At 33.8% G+C, this 27282-nt stretch overlaps 1 protein-coding gene across 4 annotated transcripts in view; it reads left to right on the top strand.

The window, feature by feature from the left end:
• The first annotated feature begins 3666 nt into the window (after positions 1-3666).
• RPGRIP1L (RPGRIP1 like) overlaps positions 3667-27282 on the top strand; it is a 72136-nt gene continuing 48520 nt past the window's right edge. For 3 of the 4 annotated variants that reach the window (XM_082489431.1, XM_082489430.1, XM_082489429.1), the window contains exons 1-8: positions 3667-3802; positions 4586-4730; positions 7088-7386; positions 10238-10337; positions 12463-12606; positions 18880-18985; positions 22691-22837; positions 23962-24035. In XM_082489431.1, the coding sequence (XP_082345557.1) occupies positions 3718-3802; positions 4586-4730; positions 7088-7386; positions 10238-10337; positions 12463-12606; positions 18880-18985; positions 22691-22837; positions 23962-24035 (1100 nt within the window). In that variant the 5' untranslated portion in view covers positions 3667-3717. Of the gene's footprint in view, positions 3803-4585; positions 4731-7087; positions 7387-10237; positions 10338-12462; positions 12607-18879; positions 18986-22690; positions 22838-23961; positions 24036-27282 lie in introns of those variants that run through there. The other variant, XR_014269625.1, reaches the window with a different exon arrangement.

Genomic DNA, 27282 nt, shown 5'->3' with positions numbered 1-27282 from the left:
TCCATATCTTCTCTCTTTTTTTTTTTTTTCCTTCCCCCCTCCTGAAACTCGCGACACTGCAACAGATGATATTTGAAAGACGATATGTGTGTATACTCCTACCAAGTAATGAATGAGATTATTTTAGATGACAAGCCCAGTAGAGTGCAAACATTTATCTTTAAGGAATCAATAGAGGAAGAACGTAGGCTGGGAATACTTTGTGATAGGCTGATAGATGGGTGGTCTGTCTCTCCTCCTTTTTTTTTTTTTTCCTTCCCCCTGTTTTTTTTATTTTTTTCTTCCCTCTACCAGAGAAGTGGGGTAGGATTTTTGTAAGAAAAGCATAATCTTGGCCATGGCCAAGACTCATGAAATTCTAAATCCATGTTGAAAGAATTAAGTAAGTGTTGTAATTTTTAAGATTTCACTAGAAACTGTCCTTTCTAGCCCCTCTGGCTGAGAACTTTTGGAAATTTAAGTACTCCCTCCTCAGTTTTGCTTCATTTGAATGATGTTGGGAGGACAGTACACTTCTGTGAGTTATATAAGAATTTGGACCTAAAGCATGAGCTTTGATACTTTAAGCATTTATGCTCATTACTGTCTGGTCTTGCATAATACTGCAAACTTGTGTGCAGTTTTTTTGTAGTGATTTGTCAGATACTGGTGATAATAGTACCAGTTTTGTAAGTAGTGCAGTATATAAGAAAGTTACGTTTTTTTTAACTTCAGTAACTATATCTAAAATTCTTGTTTATACCAAACTTGAAATTCTTATAGGTTAATCCCAGAGGCATAGAAAATTTTCCTCTTTTTGTATGTGAAGTTCTTTTTTTCTTGTTTTTTAGGAACAAGAAGTGTTGAATGACTTTAACATAACCTTTCTTGGAAATAAAAACTGTTTTAAGTTGTTGAGTTTCAGCATGACACATGGATCAGTCCAGATGCAAATACAAATTTATATATCTTTTACTTTATTATGCTTTGTTATAGGAAATGCTGGACTTCTAAGTACAATCACTTTTGTGGCAGTGTTGCTGTACAATTTTGTCAGGTTTAATCACTTTGGAAATGCTTTCCAAAGAAGTAATATGGAACTATATGGACATATCTTATATGCTTTTATAAATAATGTTGGAACTGTTGACTTCAAGGAAAGTAATTTTGTTAAAGTGTTTGTGATTGACACTGAGGTAATATTCAAAAAGTAACTAACATGTAACACGTGATTTGCTGTTTGAAGTGTCCTCTGTCAGAGAAGAACCATAAATGATGGTTGTTAGTGTTTATTAAAGATATAGGTGATTCTCATATTACTAATGAGGGAAATTGCCAGGCCAAATTCTAAAACTGTAGTTATATTTTGCCTCCCTAAAACAGGGAGGCAGGTTTGTACTATTTCTATCTAAAAACACTCTTTTTCCTAAAAACAGCTAATTTTTTTTTCCTGTGGCCCAGGACAGAGAAGCAAGCTGAATACTTAATTTCCATCACTTTGTAATGAAAATGAAACAACCAGTTCTTCCTTTCACTTTTTGAAAATTTCACCTTTCTAAGTTTTTTATAGCACATGTATTTTGTCACCTGTCGTCAAGTGGTGTCATGTTGCTAGTTAAAGCTGGCTTTCATGTAGAGCCCTGCTATGTTTGTTTGCTTACAACTTAAATATTTCTGTTTTTCCTGCAGCCAGTAATGGAATGCTACTGAGGGGGGTTTTGTTTGTTTATTTGAGGGAGAAGCATGTGTTGTTTTGTCTTTGTTTTTTAAATTAATGGGTTTCTTTCACGCTGAAAATAACAGGTAGATATTCATAGCAAAGTTTCTTTAGCAAGTGACAAATAGTGAAAAACAGTAACATTTGCCTGTGCCTATTATTGTGCTAGAGTTTTTGAAGCTCGATTTTGATAGATCACAAACATTGCAGAGCCGTGCTGATAAAATATTTGTTTAGCTCTTGACCTCTCTGAAATTTGCCAAAAAAATCTGTCATTTTTGATTTGTGAAGACTGAGACAATCACATTCTAAAAAGACATATAATGGTAGCATATTCCCCTTGCTACCATCATGAACCAAATTTGGATTGATCATCTAGAGGTAAAGGTTTCTGTTTCCCTGTAATCTCAGTTGCTGTAATGATATTGATACAGTGACATACAATAATGGCTGCAGTAATGAACCTAGACCTGAGTGAAGTCAATGACTGCAGATAGTGCTAATTTGACAAATTACAAAAAAAGTTTTGAGGCATTTGTGTGAATAACACAAAAGGAGCTGAGAACACTGAGGAGCTAGATTCCAGCTGATACGTGTCTGTCATTAGGATTGTGCCATTGATTACAACAGCTGCATGCCATGGACCTCAACATCAGAAAGTATTATTCTCCATTTCTGTGACTGAGAGCATTGAAACTGCAATGTTATTGCTGATGTAAAAGTGTACATCCATTCAGGCATTTCAACAGTCATGACAAGGAAACATTTGTTCCACACAAAAGAAAAATGTTCAGGTTGTTATAAACAGTGAAAGCTGGAAATAATACTTTATCCTAAAACTTAATTATGAAAAACCATAAGATTGAAAGCAAGCTTGACTTGATGGAAACTAAACTTCCATTAATCCTTTCCGTTCCTTTTGGACAAAGCCATAAGGAGACTTGTTTATGAAAGAAAACTTTACTGGTAGAAGAAAGGTATTTTAGTTATGATAGGATTAAAAGATATTTCAGGGAATGTCTGTGAGTTGTACTCTGTCACTTTTGTCCTCTGATACAGGTCTTTAGTAATGTCAGTGTTAATTTCCTAATGCTTTGCTAGATGTTTTTGGATTTGCTAAGGACTTGTATAACCTGAAGAGTGTAACAAGGGGGGGTGGGGGGTGGGAAGACTGTCTAAAGGACCTCATATCTTTCTTTCCATGCTATTTCAGCCTTACTGGACTCTATGGCCAACATCTAATTTCCTGCACTGGAAGAGAAGAAAGAAACAATAGTTGTTAAAAAGTATCTTCATATATTACACTGAAACATATGTACTACTTTCTCACATTAATACTTTCCTAATCTCTTTGTCATGTACCTAAGCTTTCTGTTGCCTCAAGAAAGAAATGTGTTCAGATTTATGAGAATCATTCATAGGAGGGTCTCTAGCTTAGAAAGTCATTTCTCATATGACAGTGATTGAGAAGACTAAGAGAATGGTAGGCAATGCTGAGATGACTTCATAACCACCAGCACCTCTGTTTCAGAGTCCCATTCAAAATGTGGAAGATGGCATTTACTCATCTACCAGTTGAGGCCTTAAGCTTTGACCTGTCTTAAAATGAACAAATAAACAATTAAAAAAACCAAACCAAAACAAACCCATAGGCCGCCCTCCCACATGCACTTAGAAATATGGGCTTAGCAAAACGATTGCTGAAGACAACAGAACTAGAACTTCAAAAAGCTACTTCCACGTACATTCAGTAAAAACAGAGCTATTGCATAGCAAAGAAGCCATATTTTGTGCACAGATTAAAACTGGCATAAAGTTAAACTTAAAAGTTAAAGTTTAGATTGTCCTCTGAGTGATACAAGTGAGGTAGGAGCATTTACAGTTCGAGTCTGTCATTTCAGTGAATCTGTCATTACTTTTTTCTTCATTTTATATGATGTATTGTAGTTCGTTCTTGTCTCGCAGTTTAAGTTACAGATGGAGAAGGTTTTCATTTGAGTTTTGTTATCCGTAGATAAGCCATGTCCGTCCCAGCTGATGAAACTGTGGGGGACCTGCCTGTGAGAGATGTAGGTCTAACTCTAGCTGGAATTGGAGGATTGCAAGGTTTGTACCAGCTGCTATTTATTACAGTTACAGACTTTGATCAGTGGCTTCTTTAGTTTCTTTCTGAAAATGTTTCTGACATTCATACTCACAAAATCAAGTTCAAATACCATTCAAAATCTGGGTTAAATTCTGGAAGATACTGTGACCCATTCTGTCTTTGTGTTGCTTGTTATAAGAAGGGAGTTGATGTGAAGTGCTAAAAACTGGAAATCTCATTGAGCTATAACATTCATTCTTCCAGAAGAAGAGAGGCTTTTTTTCTGAATTGAGGACAAGGCCAGTCCTATTTAATAAAATGGGAACCAAAAGTACTATGCAATTTGGATATGTTACTCAGTTGCTATTAAACGGAACTACTGGGATTAGCCTTGTATCTGAGTAAATTCACAGAATTATGTTAGTCTTTTCAAGCTTCAAGAGAGTATGTTAACTTTGAAACAGATTAGAAAGCATCTTTGTGGTAATGATCATCTTATCTTTTTAAGTAGTGTGGTTGACAGTACCTGGTTACTTGCTAAACTATTTCCTTTGTGTTGTCTAGTGGGTAATCAGTTTGCTGTATCATTTGAATTGCTTTTTCATCTGTAAGAGGGAGGTAAAAAGCGATTAATATGGCACTAAATCTGAAAAAATTAATCAACAGACTCAAACAAGTGTAAAATATCAAATTACTTGAAAACTTTCATTATTTTTTTTTCAGTATTTCAAGATGAGTTAGACTTTGGGTTACATGTTGTTGAATGTATTGAAGGTAATTTAAAGTTCTCTTGGTTTGGGTAGAATCATCAACCACACACAATGTTAGAGCACGACAGTCTGTATCGCGAATCAGTCGAGAGGAACTGGAGGACAGATTTCTTCGTTTACGTGATGAGAACATCTTACTCAAGCAGCATGCAAATAAGCAAGAGGAGAAAATTAAAAGGTATGACTTTCAATGTTTTTATTTTAGCTCAGAATAATGTTTTTGCCCTTTAAAGCATTACCAACAAATTAAAAATCATGCTGATTGCTCTCAGAGCACTTTTTAAAGCAGTAGCAAAAATCACTCATTAGAATTCATTTTTGTATTGATTTCTGGTTGTCTCTGTAGTGTGTGGGATATTTTTTTGCAGTGGACAGTATTAGATGTCCACGTACACCTGCTATCCACTACTTCACAGGTGGTACCTTGGGTTCATAGCTCTGCAGTCTGTGTACAAATATAGCGCATATATATAACAAATATGTATATTGAGTTCTGGAACTGAAGAAGAGGTTATAGAAGCGTAATTATTCATCAGGAATTTCATCTTAGAATCAGAATGGCCTATCCAGAGAGATTCTGCCCCTTTTTTTGTCCTTCTCTGTCGTCCAAGAAGTTGACTAGCCTCTAGCCTTCTATGGTCTAGTTATCTGTATAATTACGATCAGCTCTCTTTTATTCAGGGTAATAGATAACTTCAATGAAGAAGTCCCAAGTAGCATGGGGAGCACAGTTCCCAGTCTACCCAAGCATATGCAAGCAACTATAGGCTTATTATTAAAATTTGTTCTGTGCTGGCAAGCCAACCTGGACTCAGCAGAACTGTTTATGGCATTACTATATTCCAGGAGGGCTAATTAATCCAAAAGCATAAGCCATTGTGCTGTGCTTAAGCTAATAAAACTTTGCTGAATCTAAGGTAGCTTGTGGTTGGAAGCTAACCGCTTCATGAAGGTGCATCTGAAGATACTGCCTCTGTAGCTGGGACTGTTTCATACCTTTCTAAAGTCTGAAACATTCTTTCCTTTTGACTCAGTGAGTCAGGATCAAATTGATCAGCATGATGTAACTTCCATGTTTTCTGTCAGGCTACTGTCAAATACAAGACGGTGGAACAAATGAATTGTTTGCTTATTCCAAGTAGCATTTCCTGTGTTTCTATTAGATGACTTATCAAATGCACTCATCATCCACTTAGGTAAAATTACACAGAGGGCCCAAATTGGAATACCTGAATTAATATTTTAGGGCACAGTAAAAATAAAATACAATGTTTGTCTAGATTAGCAGAGAAAAACCTTAAGTCCTCAAGCTAAATTTCTTTCCCAGCATCCTTCATGCCAAAACCCTTGTAACAAAAATTCTGGAAAGAATTTGCAGTAGAAGTAAATTGAAAAAAAAAAAAAAACCACAAATAAACAAAAAACCTGCTTACAGGCAAGTAACATTCTGTGACATCCTAAAGTTGTTATGGATTTTTTTTTGCTTCACTTTTGTTCTTTAAAGTAGAAGCTTCTGTCCATAAGTATACAAAAATAAAACAAGCTCCTTTAAACAAATGAAGTGTGTCCTTATTTTCAGTTTTCTTTCTGGGCCTGCAAAAATAGATTCACTGTAAACTAGATACAGGTCTTGAAGATGTGCGACTAATTTTGTAAAGTCTTGAACTTGTCTTTCTCATCAAAGCCACCTTTTCTTTCTTTACATGCCAAGTTTTTTCCATTCACTGCTGGGTATGTTTTCTGTTCTTGTATATTACATCACCTCCATGTGCCCTCTCTGCCTTTTGTTCTAGCTTACCAATGTTTATCAAAACTAAAGGAAATCAAAGGTACAACTCTTGAGATGCCAAAAGCAAAATTTGTATCCTTTTAAAGATAGATGAAAACCATACTCTCTGTATCTAATTATATTCTTCAGCTAACCGTTCCTTCTCTGAAGCACAAGGGTAATATTTACCAAGTATAACACTGAGTACGGTAATGAGAACTATTAAGTCTTCTTTTATTTGGACTACCTTCTTAAATATCTCCACCTATATATTTTAGATACTTTAGAAATGAAATATATATTTAAATCCTAAAATACTAGAAATTATATATCATTGGAATGTTGCATATTACTAGCATTCTTTCAATAGTTGAATGTTTTGTGGAACTGTAGCTTTTATAGTTTGACCCACCACATCCCAAATCTGTAACTTTACTTAACAGCATGCAGAGGTTCCTATATAAGGTCATGCGTTAAAAATTACATTCAAGCAGCATATGGAGTAAATATGTGTCCTCCCTTTAGTAACCTTAAATGATAAGCCTTAGGAAACTGTTATTTGTCAGTGCTATAAAGCAGATTGCTGCACAGTGGTTTCAATTATCTTCAAAGAGTTCTTCACAGGCAGTAATAGTTATATCAAAACCTGAAATTTATTATTCAGGTTCTACGCTGAAGTCTTCACAGTGATTATGTTCCTTTCAACAGAATGCTTTTTATGCTGACTTTTCACATTCTTTTTCATCTTTTTTTATTATTTTCCCCAGAATGGCCACCAAGTTAATACGGCTTGTTAATGATAAAAAAAGGTCTGAACAGGTTGGTGGCGGCCCCAAGCGGCTGGGTCAGGCTGTGGAGCTGGAAGAAATGATTGAGCATTTGCAAGAGAGACTTCGTGAGCTTGAGAAACAAAATGAGAGCCTCCGCAGCAAACTCATTTCAACTAAACAGCAGCTCCAGATTCAAGGCCATAGGCCTTGTCCGTACAGCTATGTTCAATCTCGTATTAACACTGGTCTCAAAAAAGTGAATGAGGCTGCTGGCATGCCAGAGCACGCAAAGAAAGGTATAATTCACCTTTATTAAAAGTAGTGGTTTATACAGGTACCCCTAATTATTGCTTCACTGTAGCAAGTATGTCCTCTTTTCTGTTCAGCAGTGGGAAATAGTACCTGTAGGCAGAAAGTTTGTTCTTCCCTCCTTTTGTCGTATTTATTTATAGCAGTCATGACAGTTTGGCTTTGATATCCTTATTTTGAGAATCCACAGTGGTAGGGGTAAAACAAAAGTACAGATTTGTAAATAAAGTAGTTATCAAGCAATTTTTATAATAGTTAAATCATGGAACTTCCCTAGTATAACTTTTCTACATGTTAAAGGCTTATAAAAGAAGTATATGAAAAAATTTAGTGTTGTCATGTTATAACAAAGTTTTACATCTGTAGTTTGTTTGCACATGTTTTTCCTTTATTAATTTCAAGGTTTGTTCTCGTCTCTCGATACATGTGTGCACAACACTGCAGACTGGAAAAATCTATTACATGTGCGGACTTTTGAAAGCACGTACCACAATGCAGCCATCTTTAATGATGCCTTTTACTGTCAAGACTTACTGCTTAAGGCAGTCTTACTCTCAGTCCTTTATTTATGGTAGCTACATTTGGAAATTACACTCTAAAACCTTTCTATTTTCATAGCAACATTTGTAGAGGTAGTGTACTCAGTTAACATACACAGTACAGATAATGTGTTTAAAAAAAAAAATGCAGCTATGTTGGCCCTGATTCAAAACTGAGTCAGCAGAATTGTCTCCTTAACTTCTTCAAGCTACGGATCAGGCTGATAGCCAGTTATGCTGTTTTTTTTCTGCATCTCACCCTCCCACCGGTCTCTTTTTTTTTGTTTCATTGATTATTCAGGTGTATGAAAACAGAAACAATTGTCATGTTTTTAGACAGGCAATAGAAAGCAATTGGCTCTGCCACTCTGCTTCTTCAATTTGAATAGTGCAAGTTTTGACATTTTAAATGCACCTACATTGTCACACTTTGTCATGAATTAGGCAATTTTATTCCCAAATCAAATTTTTGTTTGTTTTAACAATGCAATAGTAGGGTAAAAATATAATAAATTTGTTCAGTCCCAGTGCTAGCAGAGAGAAAAGGGCAACTCGGTTCAAGGATTAAAGATCAAATGTTAAAATGGCGTGCTGCGAGGACTTCTCTTGGCATAAGAACAGATTCAGATCAAAGACGTCCTGTGCAGAACTAAGACTGGGGCCATTTTGATTGAGGCAGTGGTTTTTAAACTAAAGAGAACATGAGGATGAAAAAAAAAAAAAAAAAGCAAAAGTTGTCCACAGAACATTTGGTTCAGATAATAACATTCAGAAACTTCACAGAAGTTCTAGTATGCCTATCTCAGTTCTAAGACCTTGTCCAAACTAGAAGCGTTCTGATAATTTGAGTGCTATGAACATGCAATTTCTTGAACACACTTTTTCTAAGGTGAAGACTATTATTAAGAATCTAGTAACCAATACTCAGAACTTGGACACAGTGGTGGTGTCTTCCAGATGGTCAGAGAATATGTTCTATACTATTCATTAGCATGGACTGTTTCATGTGTGTTTTCTCACCCTGCCCTTTTGATTAATGGTTATAAACCTAGCAGTCTGGTGTTGGGTATATGCCTCCTATCTTTAATGGCTGCTGGACTCTTAGATTGCTCTGTAGAACCATGAGGCTGAAACTCAAAATATTTTTAGCGCAGATCAGAAAATATACGGAGCAATTCTCCAAAAATAAAATGAGTGCCTGGAAAAATTCAGACCTTAGCTGTCTCCAGGGTATGAAGAGGCAATAAGAATCCTCAAACAATAAATAGACCGTACTGTATCTGCTTTGTGTTTGGCTGGTTTACAAGTACCGTAGCAAGTAGATCCAAAAGATGTGGTCAGGTATGAATGTTCACTAAATACTCACTGGTTTGTCTCATTACTTTCTTTATTGAGTACAACCTTCTTAGATATATCATGATTGAACAAAAATAAATAAAAAATATATACTCTAGGGATATATATATAAACATGTATGCAGCACAACTATGAATACCTTAAAATAATACTTAGAGATCAAAATTCAAAACATAAATTAAATGAATCAAATTACGTCAGCACAAATGCAAAGTAGGTAATTTTTTTTAGTCATTTTGTGAACCTGCTGGTATTGTTGTACCTTGAACCTAAATGACTCAATTTTGGGGACTGAGGGATGGCAGCCATAATGCTGTATTTGAAATTTAATGCATAGTTTGATGCCACCTCAAAACTTCATTAATTTCTTCTTGCTGAGGAAAGAAAAGAAGAAGAAAGATTTGGAGAAACCGTTACTTTTACTCCTGAACTAACAATTTTTCCTTAGGTAATTTCTTACTTTTCTTCATCACCAGGGACTTGATATGCTTCTAAAGAACGTAAGGAGATTATTTGCACTGCTGCTAAAAATGGTCCTGTAGTTGCTTGTCTAGGTAAATGACACTCGTGATTTTGTAAAGAAAGTGCTGTCAGAGAAAAAGTGATTACGAGTCCATGTTCCTGTTTAATAATATTGATATTGTTCTTTAAAGGCACCATCTCTGTTCTCTGTCTTTAAAAGTAAAATCTTCTAAGGAAGATGTTTCAAGACACGTTTTTAGGATTTCTCTTTAACAGCACATGCTGTATTACCCAAAGTTCAAATTTTACGGCAGCTATGTTGTAGATACTTTGATTATCTCTTTCTATGTGAATTTGATGTAAAAATACTTTTTATGGCATCTATATAGGGGTTGTAAGTATTTGTACTGTATAGAGATTGTTGTTTTGTGAAATGCTTTTCATTCAGCATGACAAAAATGTATCTTTTCTTTGTTTTCAGGAATGAGATTTCAGGATTTAGAAGTCAGATCACCTAACCCTGTGCTCCCAAGATATGGAGAGAGTCTGCTTGAGGATCCGAGAGCTGAAATAAAAAATTTGTATGATTTTTATATTCCTTAATTTTTGCCATTAAAATTGTTAAAACTTGTGGGTTTCTTGAAGGAATTTTTTTTTTTTTTTTTTTAGAAATTTTTACTTCAGAAAATAAAGTGAAGTTGTTGGATCTGACAACCGTTAACACTGGTAACAATGCAGAAGTGGTTAATGATAAGGAAAATGTAGGATCAGGAATTTAGAATGCAAAATGTAGGTACATAAGAATTTGGCTGGAGGTTAAAACTGATCTTCAACGGTGAGGCTCTCTTTTTGCTAGGATGCAATGCTGCCTAGCTTACTACTGGACAAAATTGACAAAAGCAGAAAGAATCTTAGCTGCAAAATTATTACCAACATAACTCCTGAAATGTGTACGATAACCCATGCAAGTAGTGACTGTATTGAATGTGTTACGCATTTAAGCTTTATTTCTAGAGGTAGTCAGATTTTATGGACAAGTCGCAAAAAGTGCAGTATAGAATAGTAACGTAAAATGATTTTGATTCACTTCTGCATTTTGAAAGTTGATTGTAGTCCAGTTTCATAATTTCATGGAAATTGAAGCTCAGGAAACTCTTAACATCCTTAACATAAAGACTGTGTGAGAACAGAGAGGTGTTACATAGGATGCAGAAAAGGTAGTTAACATCTAATTTCAAGATATTGAGGTCTGATCAGAACATTCTTCTTCTCCAAAGTATAGGAGAACTTGCTTTTTAGACACCTGGTTTTCTGAAAACTACATTCAGTATGTGTATTTCTTTCCATAATTATTTACCTAAAGCAGATTTACTACAATATCTGTAAATGCTAAACTTCCAATAAATGGGCAAGCTAAGTATACAAACATATGAATTATTGGGCATTTATGTATTTTGTGCTTGAAGTTTTGTAAACACAAAAATTTAGTGGGATCATAGGAAATAATTTTACAGGAATATTCTTACAACTGATTTTAATAATGAAATTATTTAACAATATTTAAATTGCACTCTTGCTAGCATCCTGTCTGAATTTAACCCTTGCTGAACAGTTACAGGTTTTTTAAAAAAATAATTTGCATCATAATAGAATGTTGTTATTGAAAAAAAAAATATTTAGTAGTATTAAAGTGATCAGCCTAGAAGGGCCATTTCTCCTATAACTATCACTTTTGAAGACTTGGAAAATAAGAGCTATCCATTAAGACTGCCATGAATCTTGGTGTTCACAATCATGTTATAATGCAGAAATCATTCAAATAGCTTTTTTTTCAGAGATATCAGTTCTCTCAAAGGTGGAAAGAACAAACACAATTGCTCAGAATGGTGATCTCAGGTACAAAAGCAAACATGTGGCCAAAAAACTCAAGGTGCTTTTAAGTCTACAATAGGTGTGTGAAGTAATGAAGAACTGTAGCTTATGCATCAAAAGCCTTAGATTGGAAAAAATTGTAGATAAATTGTTGCTTATTCTTATTAGAAAAAATGTTATTGGAAAAGACATCTGAGATTAACTTGTCAAGAAAATAAAAATCACAAAGTTGTGGCCACTAAAAAATATTCAGACTGTGATCTCTATTGTTTTCTGCCTTTCTTTTTTTAATTGCATTTGCTGGATAAATTCCACTGTTAGAGACACATCTGTGGTTTTTTGCATAAAGTTACCTAAAAATCAGAATGAAAGCTTAAAAATTACTCTCGCTGCTCTGTCCACTGAAGATTTCATATTCTTTTGATACCTACTAAAGGTTGTTTCCCTTTCAGAAAACACTTGGTACTAATGGATTAGGAGGAGGGTGTTTTAATATAGAGTATAAGAAACCATAAACAATGTTTTTAGCTAGTTTCTGCTGAACGTTATTCAGTCCACATAAACACTTATTTTAAGAGTATCATCTTGTTTGTGTTGTGTTTGTTAATGTGTTTGAATTATGTATCTATTTATTGTATTATTTACATCTTTTCATGTGGTGACCTCTAATTATTGTCACGGTAAGTTGAACTCTTAAACCTCTCTTGTGATACATGTCATTAAAAAATACAAGTTTTGCTGAACATTTAAAATTTTTACTCAAGTATTTATTTCATTTCTTTCTTTTATTAAATACTTAGATGGTTTTGTAATGTAAGATGCTTGTACTTGCAGAGAGACTGTGATTGAGTCCCAAAGGGAACACATTGAGGAACTAGAACATGCCAGAGAGATACTTGTGAGTCAGCTAAGAAGGAAAGGAAAGGAAATTGAAGAATCCGTCCTACGGCTGAAAGAGCAAGAAACAACAAGCCAAAGGTATTGTGAAAAATAGAAATCTCCGTGGTGGAAGCATTAGAAGAGCTATGTCATAATACTTATGTATAGCTGTAAAAATTACTTGTTCTGGTAAGAAATATGTGCTTTATTCATTTTTCCCGTTGGTGAAACTAAGTCATAAAATGTTGTACCAAATAGCCATGGATAATTCTAACCAAGGAGATTGTTCTGATAATAGGTTATTATGATTTTTCACAAATAAACAAAGAGGTTCATAATTGCCATTTTAGAGAATTCATTTCCAGCTGATTCAGATTCAATTGAAGATTAACTCATTAAATTTTAATCATCTATTGTTTCTTCAATATAATTACTAGAAAATTTTAGATATAGGTTCATAGGGGATAATTTAATGTTCATTAATACTCATAGATAATTTGGAGTCTACAAATAGTAGAAAAATAATAACCCTGTAAGGGTAAATTAGGAAATTTTTGAAGGAATATGGTATATCTGTGCAGTGAAACAAAGGCAGACAAACATGCTTGTGGAATGGCTTCACAGTAAAGCCTCTATTAGTTTTAATCTCTTTTCTTTTTCTTTCTCTTTCTTCTTTCACTTTTGCCAAAAATATATGCAAAAGTATACAACTTGGCATATATTTTCCCTTTTTTTTTACTGTTTCAATTTCAGCCTGTTACTTTTAATTGTATTAAAGATCTAGTACGGCATGATCTTGCATTCCTTACTCATTTGATTTCAGTGAAAGTTCTACTTGAATGAGAAATATGTGGTCAGTTCTTTAGCTGCCTTTCACAAGAGGGACCCTGTGTTAGCATTCTTTTGTGCATCAGTGGTGCTACATAAATAATACATCATAATGTTTGCTATTAAATTATTCACAAAGTCATAAGTCTCCCCTATTCAGAATTTCCTTTATATAGTTTAAATAGGTTAAAGAAGTTGTTATCATAAATAATTTCTCACTCTGTGCCTACAGTGAATTCAGAAAATATTTAAAAGATTTTTTTCATTATTTGAAAATAATCTGATACAAATCTTAAAGAACTTCTGTGCTTCATTTTTCTATAGATAAGCACTGTTCTTTAAATATAGCAGTCAGAAACTGAACATAACTTCTAAATTTGATATCAGCTACCATGTTTCTGTGAAATTTTTAAGGAGTTTTAAGGTAAAGATACACTTCAAGTTCAGCTAAAAAATCCTTAAATACAGTCAGGCTATAAAAGGTAGTCCAGATCCGTATTTATTTATGTTTATCAAATTACTTGTATACAATCCATGATACTTGACCTAAGTTACAATCTGTGAATTCACATTTGAAGTTCTGGAATTATTTCCTTTATAGTCTATTTCTCGTTTGAAACCGGATAAAAGATATGTTATGAGTTCCCGTGTTTGTCTCAAGACACTGGGAAAAGAAATGTCCACTAGTGCATATCCAGAATAGTGTGAGTTCTATAATTTTGCCATTGGAATACTTTATGAAAGGCTGTTAATCCCCATGTTTTTCAAGTTTGTTTGTTTGGGTTTTTTTAATGCTGAATGAACCAGAGCCAGAACTTAGAGGGATACTGTTCTCTCCAGGTTTAACTGTAACCATAGGTACCTATGCATATTATCTTTAGGAGATTTAGATTAGCTTTTCTTCTTGGAAATCTTGTAACTGCTATTTAGAGCAGTCTGTATTAGTTGTTTTATTACACAAATACATTTACAGGTTCTATATCCTTACTTTTAGTAGTCTCTGCGTCAGCAAAGAAGGAACTGTCAATACCAGAATGTTAGAGGAAAACTTGGAAATTTGGGTGATAAGGTCATCTTATTTAATCTTTGTAGCTTATGTCTTTGAATTTTGGTGCAGTTGGCAGGTTTTTATCGTGTTTTGTAAGAATACACTTGGCTGTCACCTAGTTACGTTACTACCCAAAGACAGTCAATCTGTTGAAATTATTTAGGAACTGTATTGTGCCCAAAGGACATAATAAATGTGCTTCCACCAATGTTCATGTTGTAGTAGCATTTGATCTTATCCTGGTGTTAAAAAATTGGGTTACTTTCAACCTTTAGGAAAACATTCTTTATTCTGCTACATGATTAAGAAGTTCTTGTGATTGAAATAACTAGTTTCCAAGTAGTGAAGCAGCCACAGTTGCTAATCATTGATCCATCAGCAGTAATGGAGTGAGACACTATTTATCCCAAGTCCTATACCAACAGGAAATCCAGTTATATTTTAAAGATGCCTTTGTAGCTTCATTACTGTTTCTGTATAACATCACAAGACCTACGTAGCAGAGCTGAGTTCATATGCAGTGTGGTCCTTGAGATGATTATTGTAACATGGCTGCAATCAATGTTTTTTTCACTATTTCATCAGAGATTGTTTGGGGGTTATTTCAGGAATATATAATTCTGATTTAATTCTAATTTAAGGGAGAAACTTGGCCTGTGGGTTGTTAGACTAAACCCATTTTCTTAAGTACAAAATTTAACTGCATTTAGCGTGATTGTTTTTAATTTAAAGATGGCCAAAACCATAATAACCTCATGGTTTGATGTCTATGATACACAGTGTGCAAGTTAAAATATTGGGTTTAAACAATCACATTTTGCAAGCAGCTAGCTTCAAATGACTTAATTGCTCATCATACTTTCCAAACACATTTTTAAAGCTACCCCAAAATGCATTTGTGAAGCAGGTACCTGGGTTTTACACGTTTCTGGGGGTTTTGTGTTTTGTTTGGGGTTTTTTGATGAAAAAAGCTTATTTGGCAGTCGGTTTTTAATTCTTTTGTCTTTTTGCTGCAACATGACTTTGGAATTAGACCTATTAAGTGTGTGAAGTTTTGAACAGGAGTATCATATCCGATGCACTCCTGACTTCTATTTTTGTGTTATAGCATTGCAAACCTAAATTAAAATGTGGAACATTAGTCATAATACATGATGTAAATGGTTTTGAGAAACTACAGCATGTATATAAATTTGCTAAATCATGTCTGTTGTGTTTGTATGCATACATGTTTAGTATAAAAAAAAAAAAAAAAAACACCTTATGTTTGCATTTCCGTGTCTGATTTTTCATTTTTAACCAGTTTCCCTAAAGATCACTACTTTTTTTCATTTGTAGATAGTTTTTTAGCCAGGCAAACAAATTTAGAAATTATATTGGTATTTATACAATCTTAATAATTTAGGTGCTAGAGCTATTGATGCAATGCTAATGTTTTGCTTATTGCCAATATACTGTCAATTACAACATAAAGGTGCTACAAGAAGGTAAACACGGTTGAGGGGTTTTTTTCCCCCCTTTATATTGACTTCCTATGAGAAATAAGAGGTAATCTGTGTCAACATATAATCCTGTTAGATACTAAGCATTGTAAAATGAGAAGAGTACTGCACATTGATGTTCTATTCTTTACTTCTCTGCTTGGGAGTCTATGTATATATCTTGGCCATTGATGCATTTGTGATTGAAAACTATTAGCCTAGAAACCTTTTGTTTATTTTGCCAGACAGGGTAAGTGATCTTGAGAAATATGGGGCTAATATTTTCTCACTTGCTTGTTTTTCTTGTTCTGAAATTTTGTGAGCCACGGGTTCAGTTGACGCTCTCTAAGAGTAGTCTCAGTATCGTATCTGTGTGCTGCTTATATGGAAGTAAAGACAAGATGCAAGGGATGTGGTTTAATTAGACCTCAATTTTATTAGTTTAGCCATCTGGGATTTACTGGCATAAATTTGTACAGTGCAGGTCAAGATCCTTTCTTTAATCATTTCCTTCTGGTGTAGGTTGCTATCAGTCCCCCATTCCCACACAGCTGGTCCCCAGCCTGTTATTGGGACCCCACTCTATATGCTTTTTATCCGAATGATAAAAGGTCTGGAGAAGAGATTGTCTTTTTGGTGTACTTCAGACATTAACCCTAAATGTAATTCTTAGTTTTTTAAAGAGTCACTTTCTCCTAACTTCATTTCCAATTTCAGACTTTTTAATCCAGCTTTAAGATGAAGTTTAGTGTGGAAGGATAGAGTTCACGTTCTTTATTTCTGCAGTTGTGGCAGAAGGCGTGCTAGAGCTAAATCAGTATGCTCATTAATCCAGCTTAGTTCGTCTAAAGGGATATTAGTTCCTTTTCTTTTTCTAACTTCTGCTCCAGGTTTGCCTCTTGTCTTCAGGTTCTGTGGCAGAATTTTGGTCTTTTTTGGCAACAGAGAAATACTGAATGAGCTATCTTAGTACAGCGTACAGCTTTATTCTTATACATTATTTTGTTGTTCTTTGAGCAAAATATTATCTATGTAAGTGAAAGGTAGCATTGACTTTTATATCAAATCTGTGTATAACCCCTATTATATCAGAATACCCGGGCAGATGTTCTGGGAGCAGAACACATCAACTACCTGGGAGGAAGATAGCTGTGTAGATAATCAATTTCTGTTCTATTCAGCTCTTTTTTGACTTAATTTACAGAAAAATTAATCTTCCCAACAGAATCATCCTCAATTAACTTTACCTTGCCCACAAAATCCAAAATGATTTTGTTGTTCAGCAGTAAACTTCTTGTCGTGTACCTAGATGCGTTGAACGTCTAGTAGACCTATTTTATTTAAATAAATTATAATAATAATAAATAAAATTTATTTAAATAAATAAATAAAATATTGTAGAAGTACTGTAGAGAAACAATTTTGTTGCTGTAGCCTGTGATGAGAGCTGAGATTGTGATTGATGTAATGCACTAATAAGAAATTAATGGCACGTGCTTTCCGTACCTAGAAACTTCATGAGATAAATACTCTTAAAATTGTAAGAATTCAAATAATCCCAACAAAAAGTAATTTTTCATTTCCAAATTTGAATAATTTGCTTCATAATATCAGTACCCCAGACCTGTTTAAATCAAATGCTGTTTCATTCGCTGTTGAAAAAATAGTTAATGTTGATTGTCAGGAGCCATGGGGTTTACATCTGTACATCATAAATTTCACTATCATCTGCTCCTTTTTCTACTTAAAAAGGAAAAAAAAGCCCCCTGCTTAAAAAAAAAAAAAAAGCCCCCTGCTTAAAAAAGAAGGGAAAAAAATAAAAAGAAAAAGAAAAAGCCTTTGAAGGCATCGGAGCCTTTTGTTTGATGTGTGGAACGAGATTAATAAAAACGTGCCACTACATTAGCTTTTAAATAGCTAGCATGAGACAGTGCTGCTGTCTATACTCACCACAACTTTAATTTATGTAGATAACATGTTTTAGACACATGATTGTTTTAGCATTGCGTTAGTGCCTTTTTTTTTTTGCAGAAGATCTCTGGTTTGTGACTATGTTTATCTTCTGTGTAAGGACAATTAACTGGGCAATGCCAAAACACTGTAGGCTTTGATATTTTACAGAATAAAAGGAAAGTATTTCACGTACTCAGCTGGTTTACAGATGTGTAAGCTTTGTAGTCCATTTTCTTGCTCCAGCATGGCATTGTGACAATTCCTCCAATACGTCTAAAATAGGTAAATATTGGAAGAGAAATTAACTTTTCAAATGCTAAAGACTTATTTTGATTTTATCATATGTTATATTAATACAAATCAGAATGGGTTTTGCTTCCCATATTTGAAGAAGCTGTGAAAATAACGGGGTTTAGTTTCACTGCTTGAATTAAGAGAAAACACCAGAAATAACTATTTATTTAAATTTTGAATTATTTTAAACATCATTTCCATTAAACAGTACATTCTCAAAATTAGTCTTAAAATTATAACAGTATGGAACATCTACATGGATATTAAATGCTTTTCATGTAGTTAAGACATGCCTCCAGCTTCTTTGAATGCCAGCCTTAAGGTGTTATAGTGTAAATTGCTAAGTCACTTTTTCTTAGCAGTGTTGGATAGGTTTAAACTCTAAGAGGAAGCTGTATAAAATGGTAATCTGCTGGCACCAAATACTTTGGAGGGTCCAAAATTAGTGTATGGAAAACAAATAATCTCTTTAGGTATAGGATTGTTTTCTCTTCCTGTCATATATAGGTTGATATGATAAACAAAGATGTATATGTATCAATTGAAGTTGCTATGTCATCATGCGGTAGAATATTTATTTACCTAAATTCTGTCATGTGGATTTTAGAATAAGAAAATTATTTGGATATTACGCACTAAATCTTCTCCCAAATGTGTTGTAGAAAGCTGATTTGGAAAGGATTTCAACTTTTCAAGACAAAGATAATAAGATAATTCATTTTGTATCTTTAAGCTCATGATGTATTTCTTTTTAATACAATTTTGAAGGCTAAACATCCGGGACAATGTGGAAATGATCAAGGTCCGTAAACAGCTGGTTGAGAAAAGTAATGCTCTTTCAGCAATGGAAGGAAAACTTCTCCACCTTCAAGAGGTAATTGCCATTTGGTCAGTAACATTCCATTACTTTTGTCACATAAGCATGTGTAAATGGAAAATAAATATGCACAGTTCTTGATTCTGAGTCAATGCTGGGGACATGAAAGTGAACCGCATAATACATTCACCCAAGGTACTCCAAATGTGTAAGGTTTTTTTAATCTTCAAATTATTTCTTTTTTTTCGGAGGGTCTTGCAGGTCTAAAGATTCTGTCTGCAAAGCCATCTCGGGCAGATTGTGGAGAATGAGCTGAGTTGTCTGGCAATCTAAAGAGATTTCTGATCATTTAAAAAGAGGGCTTTGACTTAAATGTACTGACTTACTAAAGAAGCGGCACCAGATCCCCCTCACTTCATCAGTCTTTGATAAAGTTGGGGGGTTTGGCTGTTTAGAGTTCTGACATTAGGACTTAACTTGTGTTCATAAGTCCATGGAAATTATTTTGGAGGGCTACTGTAAGTAATAGATTTTCTTTATAAAAAGACCATTTTTATGAAAATATCTCCTGAACATGCAACTCTGTGGTAGATTCTGTATAGGTCTTAGTTATACAGCATTTTTCTGCTTCTTCCCATGCATATTTGGAGCACCACATGTGTGTACAGACAGTGGTAGTATGATAAAAGTGTAGAAACAGGAGAGTTCTGAGTAGGAATTCTACACGCAATAGGTCTTTATGAAGTATCCTAACCTTATGAGGTGGAAGCATTGCATGTCCTTGTAAACTTACTGCTGCCTGCTTCTTGTCATTTTAGCATGCTAAATAACTTGTGCTATTAGATTTTTGTTCTGTTACTTTTTTCCTGTGTTTTTCTGCTTCTACGCTTTGCTTTGCTTCCCATTCCCTGGCCCGCTGTAATACCTATATCTTCTCTGCCAAAGCAGGTCTTGTGTTAGTAGCTCAAATCCAATTTTTCACAGGGTGAACTATGTAGAGTGTAAATTCCAGGGGAGACAGGTTGCACATGGCTTTTTGTGTTCTTAAATAGAAAGCGATAAGTAAACTGTTCAATTTTAAAGCATATGCGACTTTTTGTAATTTACAGCAAACGTCAAGTACTTATGCCTCTATCTTGGCAGCGGCTGAATGGAAACACATGCCTAGGATTCAAACTGGTATTTGAAGACATTGTTTCTGATATTCACAGTGAAAGCTGCATTTTTTAAAAAAGCATGAGTGTGGATCTCTTTTTTTTTTTTTTACAAGATAACACATACAATGTTTTTCCCATTTCCAGTCATTTGAATGTTTGAAGCATGTCTGGTAAATATGAATAACTGTAAAATCCAAAATTTCTAGCTTAGATGGCACATAAAGTACTTATCAACAGAGCAGTTTTTAATATTTTTTAATGTTTATCTGTATGATTTTTTATGACTATTGAGTTCATTATCATTTACTTTCAGCTTCTACCAATTGAAAGCCATACAATTCCTTCATGTTCATCTTTGAACTTAAGTCAGCCCAAAATGTAAAACTGTGAAAATACAGAATGATAAGAGCCTGTAATCCTGCTCCATCTAATGATATTGAAGTTTGCTAGCAAACATTTACAGGACAGTTTTGTTGATGAAGAATTTTAATGCAGCCAGTTGAATGAAGGAATTGTGTAATCTGCTTAAAAGAGGATTAGATTAGAAGGACCCTGAAACTGTTTGGATTATGTATTTGTTCCCATTGGTATATTTATTTGCTTCAGTTACAGACTGAACATTCAGGATTTCATGATTTGTAATAAGAAATATGCTAACCTATGAAACTATAATTTAAAATACTATAGAGAGTTAATTCTTCTCTTGAACAATCAGTACAACAATTTCACAACTATAATTGAGAACAGTTTATGTTCATTTGTGCAGTATTTCTAGGAGGTATAGATCCATTTTCTTTAAATGAGTTGTTTCTAATTGACAACAATATGTTTCCCAAAGAAAGAAAATTCCAGACTAGAAATACCAAAATAAAATCATCATCCCAATTGTTGCCATGACCCAAGTCTTGGGATACTCAAGGGAGAGCAGGATAGAAAACAGTTTGGGGCATAATGGAGAAAAAGTGATGACAGAACACTCAGATATAGAAGAATATCCAGGTAAATATTGCATTTTGGGGAAAAAAAAAAAAAAGTAATAATGAGGGTGAAGTCATGGTACCGTTAAAGTTAAGGAGGAAGGTTAATCCAAAATGGTCAGGAGAATATCAGAGACACTGAAGGGTTAGAATGAAGTTGAAGCAAGCAGATTTTTCAGGAGGATATTTTAGTGCTTTTAATGAGATGGTTCAGTAGAATAAATATGACTGTTGAATTTGTTTTTAACGATTCTGGAAAGGAAAGAGATAACAGTGAAATGGTCTAATAAATTCTGCTTTGCCAAGATGGCAGTGGGGGGTGTTTCTTCATGTATAGTGGATTGAAGTGATGCAAGTGAGATAGAGAAGAAAAGATGAGTTCACTTGGACAGTTGAAAGGGTTAGAAACCATAAGGATTCTGATTTTGAGGAGAAAGGAAAGAAATTTGGAGAGAAATGAAAAGTGTAGAAATTATTTTTAAGGTGTCATTTTTTGAAGTTATTGACATACAGTTCACACATATAGGACAGAGCACTGAAGAAAGACTTAAAAATTGATGAGTAATATACTTCATTATCTCTCTGAAATAAGACTGGCTGCTAATATTGTTTATTTTCCATGGCATTTTTCTTATGGAGAAATGAGAGATGAGAGGCTGAAGATCAGTTTGGTGATTGGGTTTTCTGTGGGTTTTTTGTTTGTTTCTAGGATATTCAGACTGCATGTGAAGCTAAACGATTTGTACAGCGTTCACATTCAGCTTCTCCATTTAACTACTTTGTAGGAATATTATATAGAATACATGAAGCTAACTTTTTTTCTGTCTACAATCATTAAACATTATCTACGTTCATACATGTATTTGACAAATTTTCATATAATCATTTTATTAAACAGGAAATTGACTTTTGGGCTGTTTTGTTTCAAGTCATACTTTGAATGTGATTTACATTGAAATTCTTAATGAATGAGGCTTTAATAAAGCATTGTGGAATGTAGGAAGTAGAATATTAACTAATATTCTGGAAATAGAGGTTCTATCAGCATCGTCCATTTAATATTAAAATTGGTTAAATGTGCCTTAATATAATCCATTGAAGTAAATTAAAATGTAAAAGAAATCATAAGTCCCTTGTTAAATTACTGCTAGCGGGGAAATAGTACCAAGTGTATTAGGATTATAAAACAATTATATATCTACAATTAAGGGTTAACAGAGCTGTGGCAAGTTCTGTGATTAACATAACTGTGGTCAACATTCATTTTTGCTTGCTACTGCAGTGTTTTTGGTCAGCATGTCTAACCACTGTAACCACAGCAAAATCTTTTAATTGCTGAACAGATGTATTTCTTGGTTGTTTTCATCATGACTGAACTGAGGGTTTGATGTTCATGAGAGCAACGAGAATGCCACCTTCTCCTGGCCATGCGTAATGAAAGTTGCTTTCAGTTACTTAGTTCAAGAGTGTCTCCTGTTGACCACATTGAGAATATATATTAAATAATGCCATGAGAGACCACTGGTCGAACATGCAGAGTGCTGTAACATTCTACTAAGTGTAATTTTATTTTTTTTTTAATTTATTTATTTATTTTCCTTTTCTGGATTTTTCTTTCTTTTTCATAGAACCAAAAGAACTTGAAGATGAGCCATGATGCTTTAATAGCAAAAGGTGATGAACTGAATCGGCAGCTTAAAGAGGAGCGGTTAAGGTGCCTCCATCTTGAAAAAGAATTGCAATCAGTGACTATTTCAAACCGAAGGACAGAGGAGGTGAGATTGTGTTCAAGAAAGCTAGAATCTGCTTTGGGTAGTACACATAGATAAAGGAAGAGTTAATGATGGGATACCTTTTGATTGCAGAGATGTGAATAGACCTTTCAAACGCATTTAGAAGAATGACCTGGTAACATATATATTCTTTTATCCCATGAAAAAGAAAATCCTGTGGCTGCTGCTTGCATTTCGTAGAATCGTGAACCGTACCTGGTCCTCATGCCTCATAATCATTGCATCAGTGTTTGGACAATATTTGAGGTTAAAGCATAGGATTCCAATTCTGATACTAAACAAATGGTTTGTTAACCAGAAAAAACCCATAATACTTGATTTATTGGTCTTTTATTGCTAGTTTTTTAGTATTATTTCAATCTGATTTGATTATGGTACAGTGAGATATTACTTCTTACTCACTAAGTAACTGCTAACAGTCACCCACATATAGGGCTAAAAATCAAGTGTGTTATTCCTCATTCTATTCAATATATGAGGAGTAAGAGTCTACAAACTTTAATTGTTTTTTCTTTCATTTTGTAGCAACTTAAGTTTAGTTTTACCAGCTGGTTTACCTGTTTTGAATGTATTTTAAATGTACCTTTGAACTATTATAATGCATGTTGGGTATATCTTCTGGGTTAAAGCATCTCGTAGCTTTAAAACCATATCCTGTTTTAGTGAGTATTTTGAAAGCAAGGACTTGTTTCTTCTATAAGGTCAATAAAAAAAAAAAAAATTACAGGAACCATGAACTAGCTAATATAATACTCACCAAAACAGAAATAAAAAATTTTAATGCAATAGATTTTTTTCGGCTGGGGGTGTGTGTGTGTGTGGTTTTTTTTTTTTCCATAAGGCAGAATGTGATTAGATACTGTTGTTCAACCATGACATGTTAGTCTCAGCTTCATACAAACAACATGAAAAAGAGTATCTTGGCCAAATGTAAGCCCATGTTGTGAAAAAAAAAGTGTCATTTTGAAACTTCTAAGAGACTGTTGTATAAAAAGAACAAATAAAAGCCTTACAATGCCTACAATTTATTATCTAATTGTCTTTACACATTCACTGTAATTTCCTTTTGTGCTGTGCATTGCTTGAAACTTCCTTCTTCGTTTTAGTTACAGGAAAGAATAAATGATCTAGAAAAAGAGAAAGAACTCTTGAGGGAAAACTATGATAAACTCTATAACAGGTAAGTTATGGTTTCTGTATATAAAAAAAACTTGATTCCTGTCCTGTTTAGTAGGTCTTCGTATACTATGTGCTTGAATGTGCATATGCATATTGTGTGTGCAGACATGTAAATATATTTGTGCTATAGTTCATTGTATCAATAAGTGCATATGGAAACTTTTATGGTGAGCTACCCCTATTTCATCTGTTCTGTTAAAACAGAGCAGCTTCCATACTTGTGCTAATACTCCTGAAATAGTAGATTACTTCTTTTTAAAAATCTAATCGAAAACTAAGTAGAAGTCGCTTTATTTTGAACATCAATGCAAAAAGGTTTTATTTGAATTTCTAATATTTTTTTAGGCGTTTTGTTGAAAGAATAATACACCTAGGTAGGCATATATTCCTTTGGGTTTATTTTCTTTTATTTTATTTGGGGAAAAGTGGTGTTTGAACTTTTTGTACAAGTTCTTCCAGCACTTATCAGTGAACCTGTATAAAGTCTCATATCTGACAGCTTCTCCAGTGTCTATTTTTGAGGGTTAATTGGTTTATTTTGGTAATAGCTACCATTTCGCTTGTACTGGGTTTGCTTGAAATTTTTGTATATGCTCCTGTAAGTTTTTACAAAGGTTCCTGTGCATAATAAGTTGTGTAATTGTATCAGCAGTGCTTACAATGAAAATACATTGCCAGATACAATTCTGAAAATCTCTGGTACAGAAAAGAAGTAATTGTAGTCAATTGACATGAGCATACTAAAGGAAAAAATGACCTTCAAATGAACTTTTCCTTTACTGTGTCTTTTACACTGAAGAAGGTTAGAAAATCAGAGAAATTTCCTAGAGCTAATAATTGCCTTGGAAAGTAGGAAGAATGCTCAAAGTCTTTTCTCATATCAAAATTATTTATCCTCTTAAAGTTTGTTTGGTTTGTCAGTGTGATGTCTGTCAAAAATAATACCAATGAGTAAACACAGTGTGAGTGATGTCAAGTGTTGTTCATCGTATTCGTACAGTATTTGTTATACTTTTTGTACTTTCTACAGTGAAATTTAAAATTATAGTAAAAAACTGTGCGTACAAATAGCTTAAAACTTTTTTTACATATGAGATGTAACAGTTGTATAATCACAATATTTAGAGTTTTGTATAAGGGTAGTTGATCAGATGTCTCTAGCGTAAGTTCATTGTAGATCCCTCCAAAGTCTGATCATGTTTTAAATATTTCTGGTTTATGATTTTTTTCTAATCTATCATCATGCAGAGAAATAACTCCTACTAACAAACCAACTTACAATCTTGGCTTGAAATTTTCTGTTCTACTTAAATTGTAGTGGGATAACTTAAAAAGATATTTGATAATATAAATTTAAATATGGTTCTCTCATAACCCGGTAATCTAAAATATGGCTTTTCTTTTCCCTAAAACGAACTGTCTTTTCATATACTCCCATTTAAACTTTGATTCATGTTTCATTATTCCGTGTTACCATATAGGAAACAAGAAATTAGAAAGAGAAATGGATCATTTCATTATAACTACTGTTTAATGGCCAACTTCTGTTGCCCATCTGAACAATGCAACTTTCCTACAGGTTACCTGTTGCTAGGAGTGGATAGGCCAGTGTCCACAGGTGCCAGATAATTAAGAAATATTTCTTTCTTTTTTTTTAATGGGGTATGAGAGACATAAAGCCGTTTTTTGCCAATGTTATTTTTTTTGAAATTCATTTGAAGTTGATGTGGAATTTTGCCAAAGCCAAGACTGCAGAACTGGATCTGAAAAGTTTACAAAGAACAAGTATGAATTTGTCAGTTGACTTATTATTTAGTCAGTATCCAAGAAAACAATTCGTTTGGATAAAAGGTTTGGAGGAATTGTTTTCATATGACCTTGTAATGCAAATCTAGCAATGCTTAAACTCCCTCCAAAGGAAACGGTGCCAGATGTGGTTGACCATTTATAGTTACCCAGATGGCTCCAACTCCAGTGAAATACAGTAAATGTGAAAGAAAGTCCACTTGAATTCAAGTAAAAGTAATCTTGAAATTCAAAGGAAGAAACTGACAGAATTGGACTCAATTCAAACTGACATAAACATTAGCATTATATAGGCTTGGATAAAACCTGTTTTCTAAATTGTTCTTCATTTAAACATCTACATTCTGAATTACTATCATAGTAACTGTTAATGATTTTTCTGCCAGTGTAGTCTTTTGAAAAACTGAAATAATGTATAGCTACACCTTTATGTGAAGTAATTGTACCTAAAGATAAGGATTGCACATATAACTAGATATCATGGTCATTAAAACTTGAGAACGTTTTCAGATGTGTGAAAGCTACAGGTATTTGATGTCTTTTCTTGCTAAGATTTATTCTTTCCTTACGGGAGCCAATCAAACTTTGATGAGTGGTAACTCTAAGCAATTATAGCACCTACTGTGGCTCTTCTGTACCTATGCAGTATTATGGAAATGATTGTGGGTTCCGTGCATTATATTCACTACATATTATCTTCAAAATTATAGCAGAGTGAGGTATATATTGCTGTAGGACTTAGAAACGTTGCTTAATTTCATAGTTCATGCATGCTGTAAAAGATACTCTATCACACCGTAAGATGGTATATGCCTAGAGGACTGTATAAATAAGTGAGATAGATACTGTGTGAGAAAAAGACTGTTTCTATGAAGATTGCAAATTGAGAATGTAAACTCTTGCTGTATACTTTATATACACTTCAGGCTATAACTTTTTTTCTTTAGTCTTAAAATCATTCTTCAAATATGTTAGATATAAATGCACTTATATGTACTCAGAACAACTTTATTTAGTCATAGCCATCAAAACAGTCATCATGTACAGTCTTCGAAGCTACGTGGATTGGACTGTCCCTTCTGTAATATTTCTTCTCCTCTGTTTTTTTGGTTGAGGTTTCTCTTGCATATATCTCTGAGATAGATTGATAAATAGCTATATATCAGAAGACCTTTTTTTTTTTTTTATACATTTATAGATGTAAAAATTAACTGTTTTAACTGCTGAGCTTCACCAAGGTGAAGACTTGAGGAACTGACTCTTTTGTTTAAAAAAAAACAACCAAACCCTACAATTTCTAATTTTTCACAGAACACAAAAGCACAAAAGTGAATAAACTGGTTTATCATTGGTTAAGATAAAGGACATTTTTTTCCAGCCAATAAGAATGCAAGTATTGAATAATAATAATATGAAAGCGATAGTACTCACTGTCTAAATTA

Source organism: Vanellus vanellus, assembly GCF_965231255.1.
Source record: "Vanellus vanellus genome assembly, chromosome: 12".
Taxonomy (NCBI): Eukaryota; Metazoa; Chordata; class Aves; order Charadriiformes; family Charadriidae; genus Vanellus; species Vanellus vanellus.
Note: the sequence above shows the minus strand (reverse complement) of the source record. Positions and strands in the feature narration are given on the sequence as shown.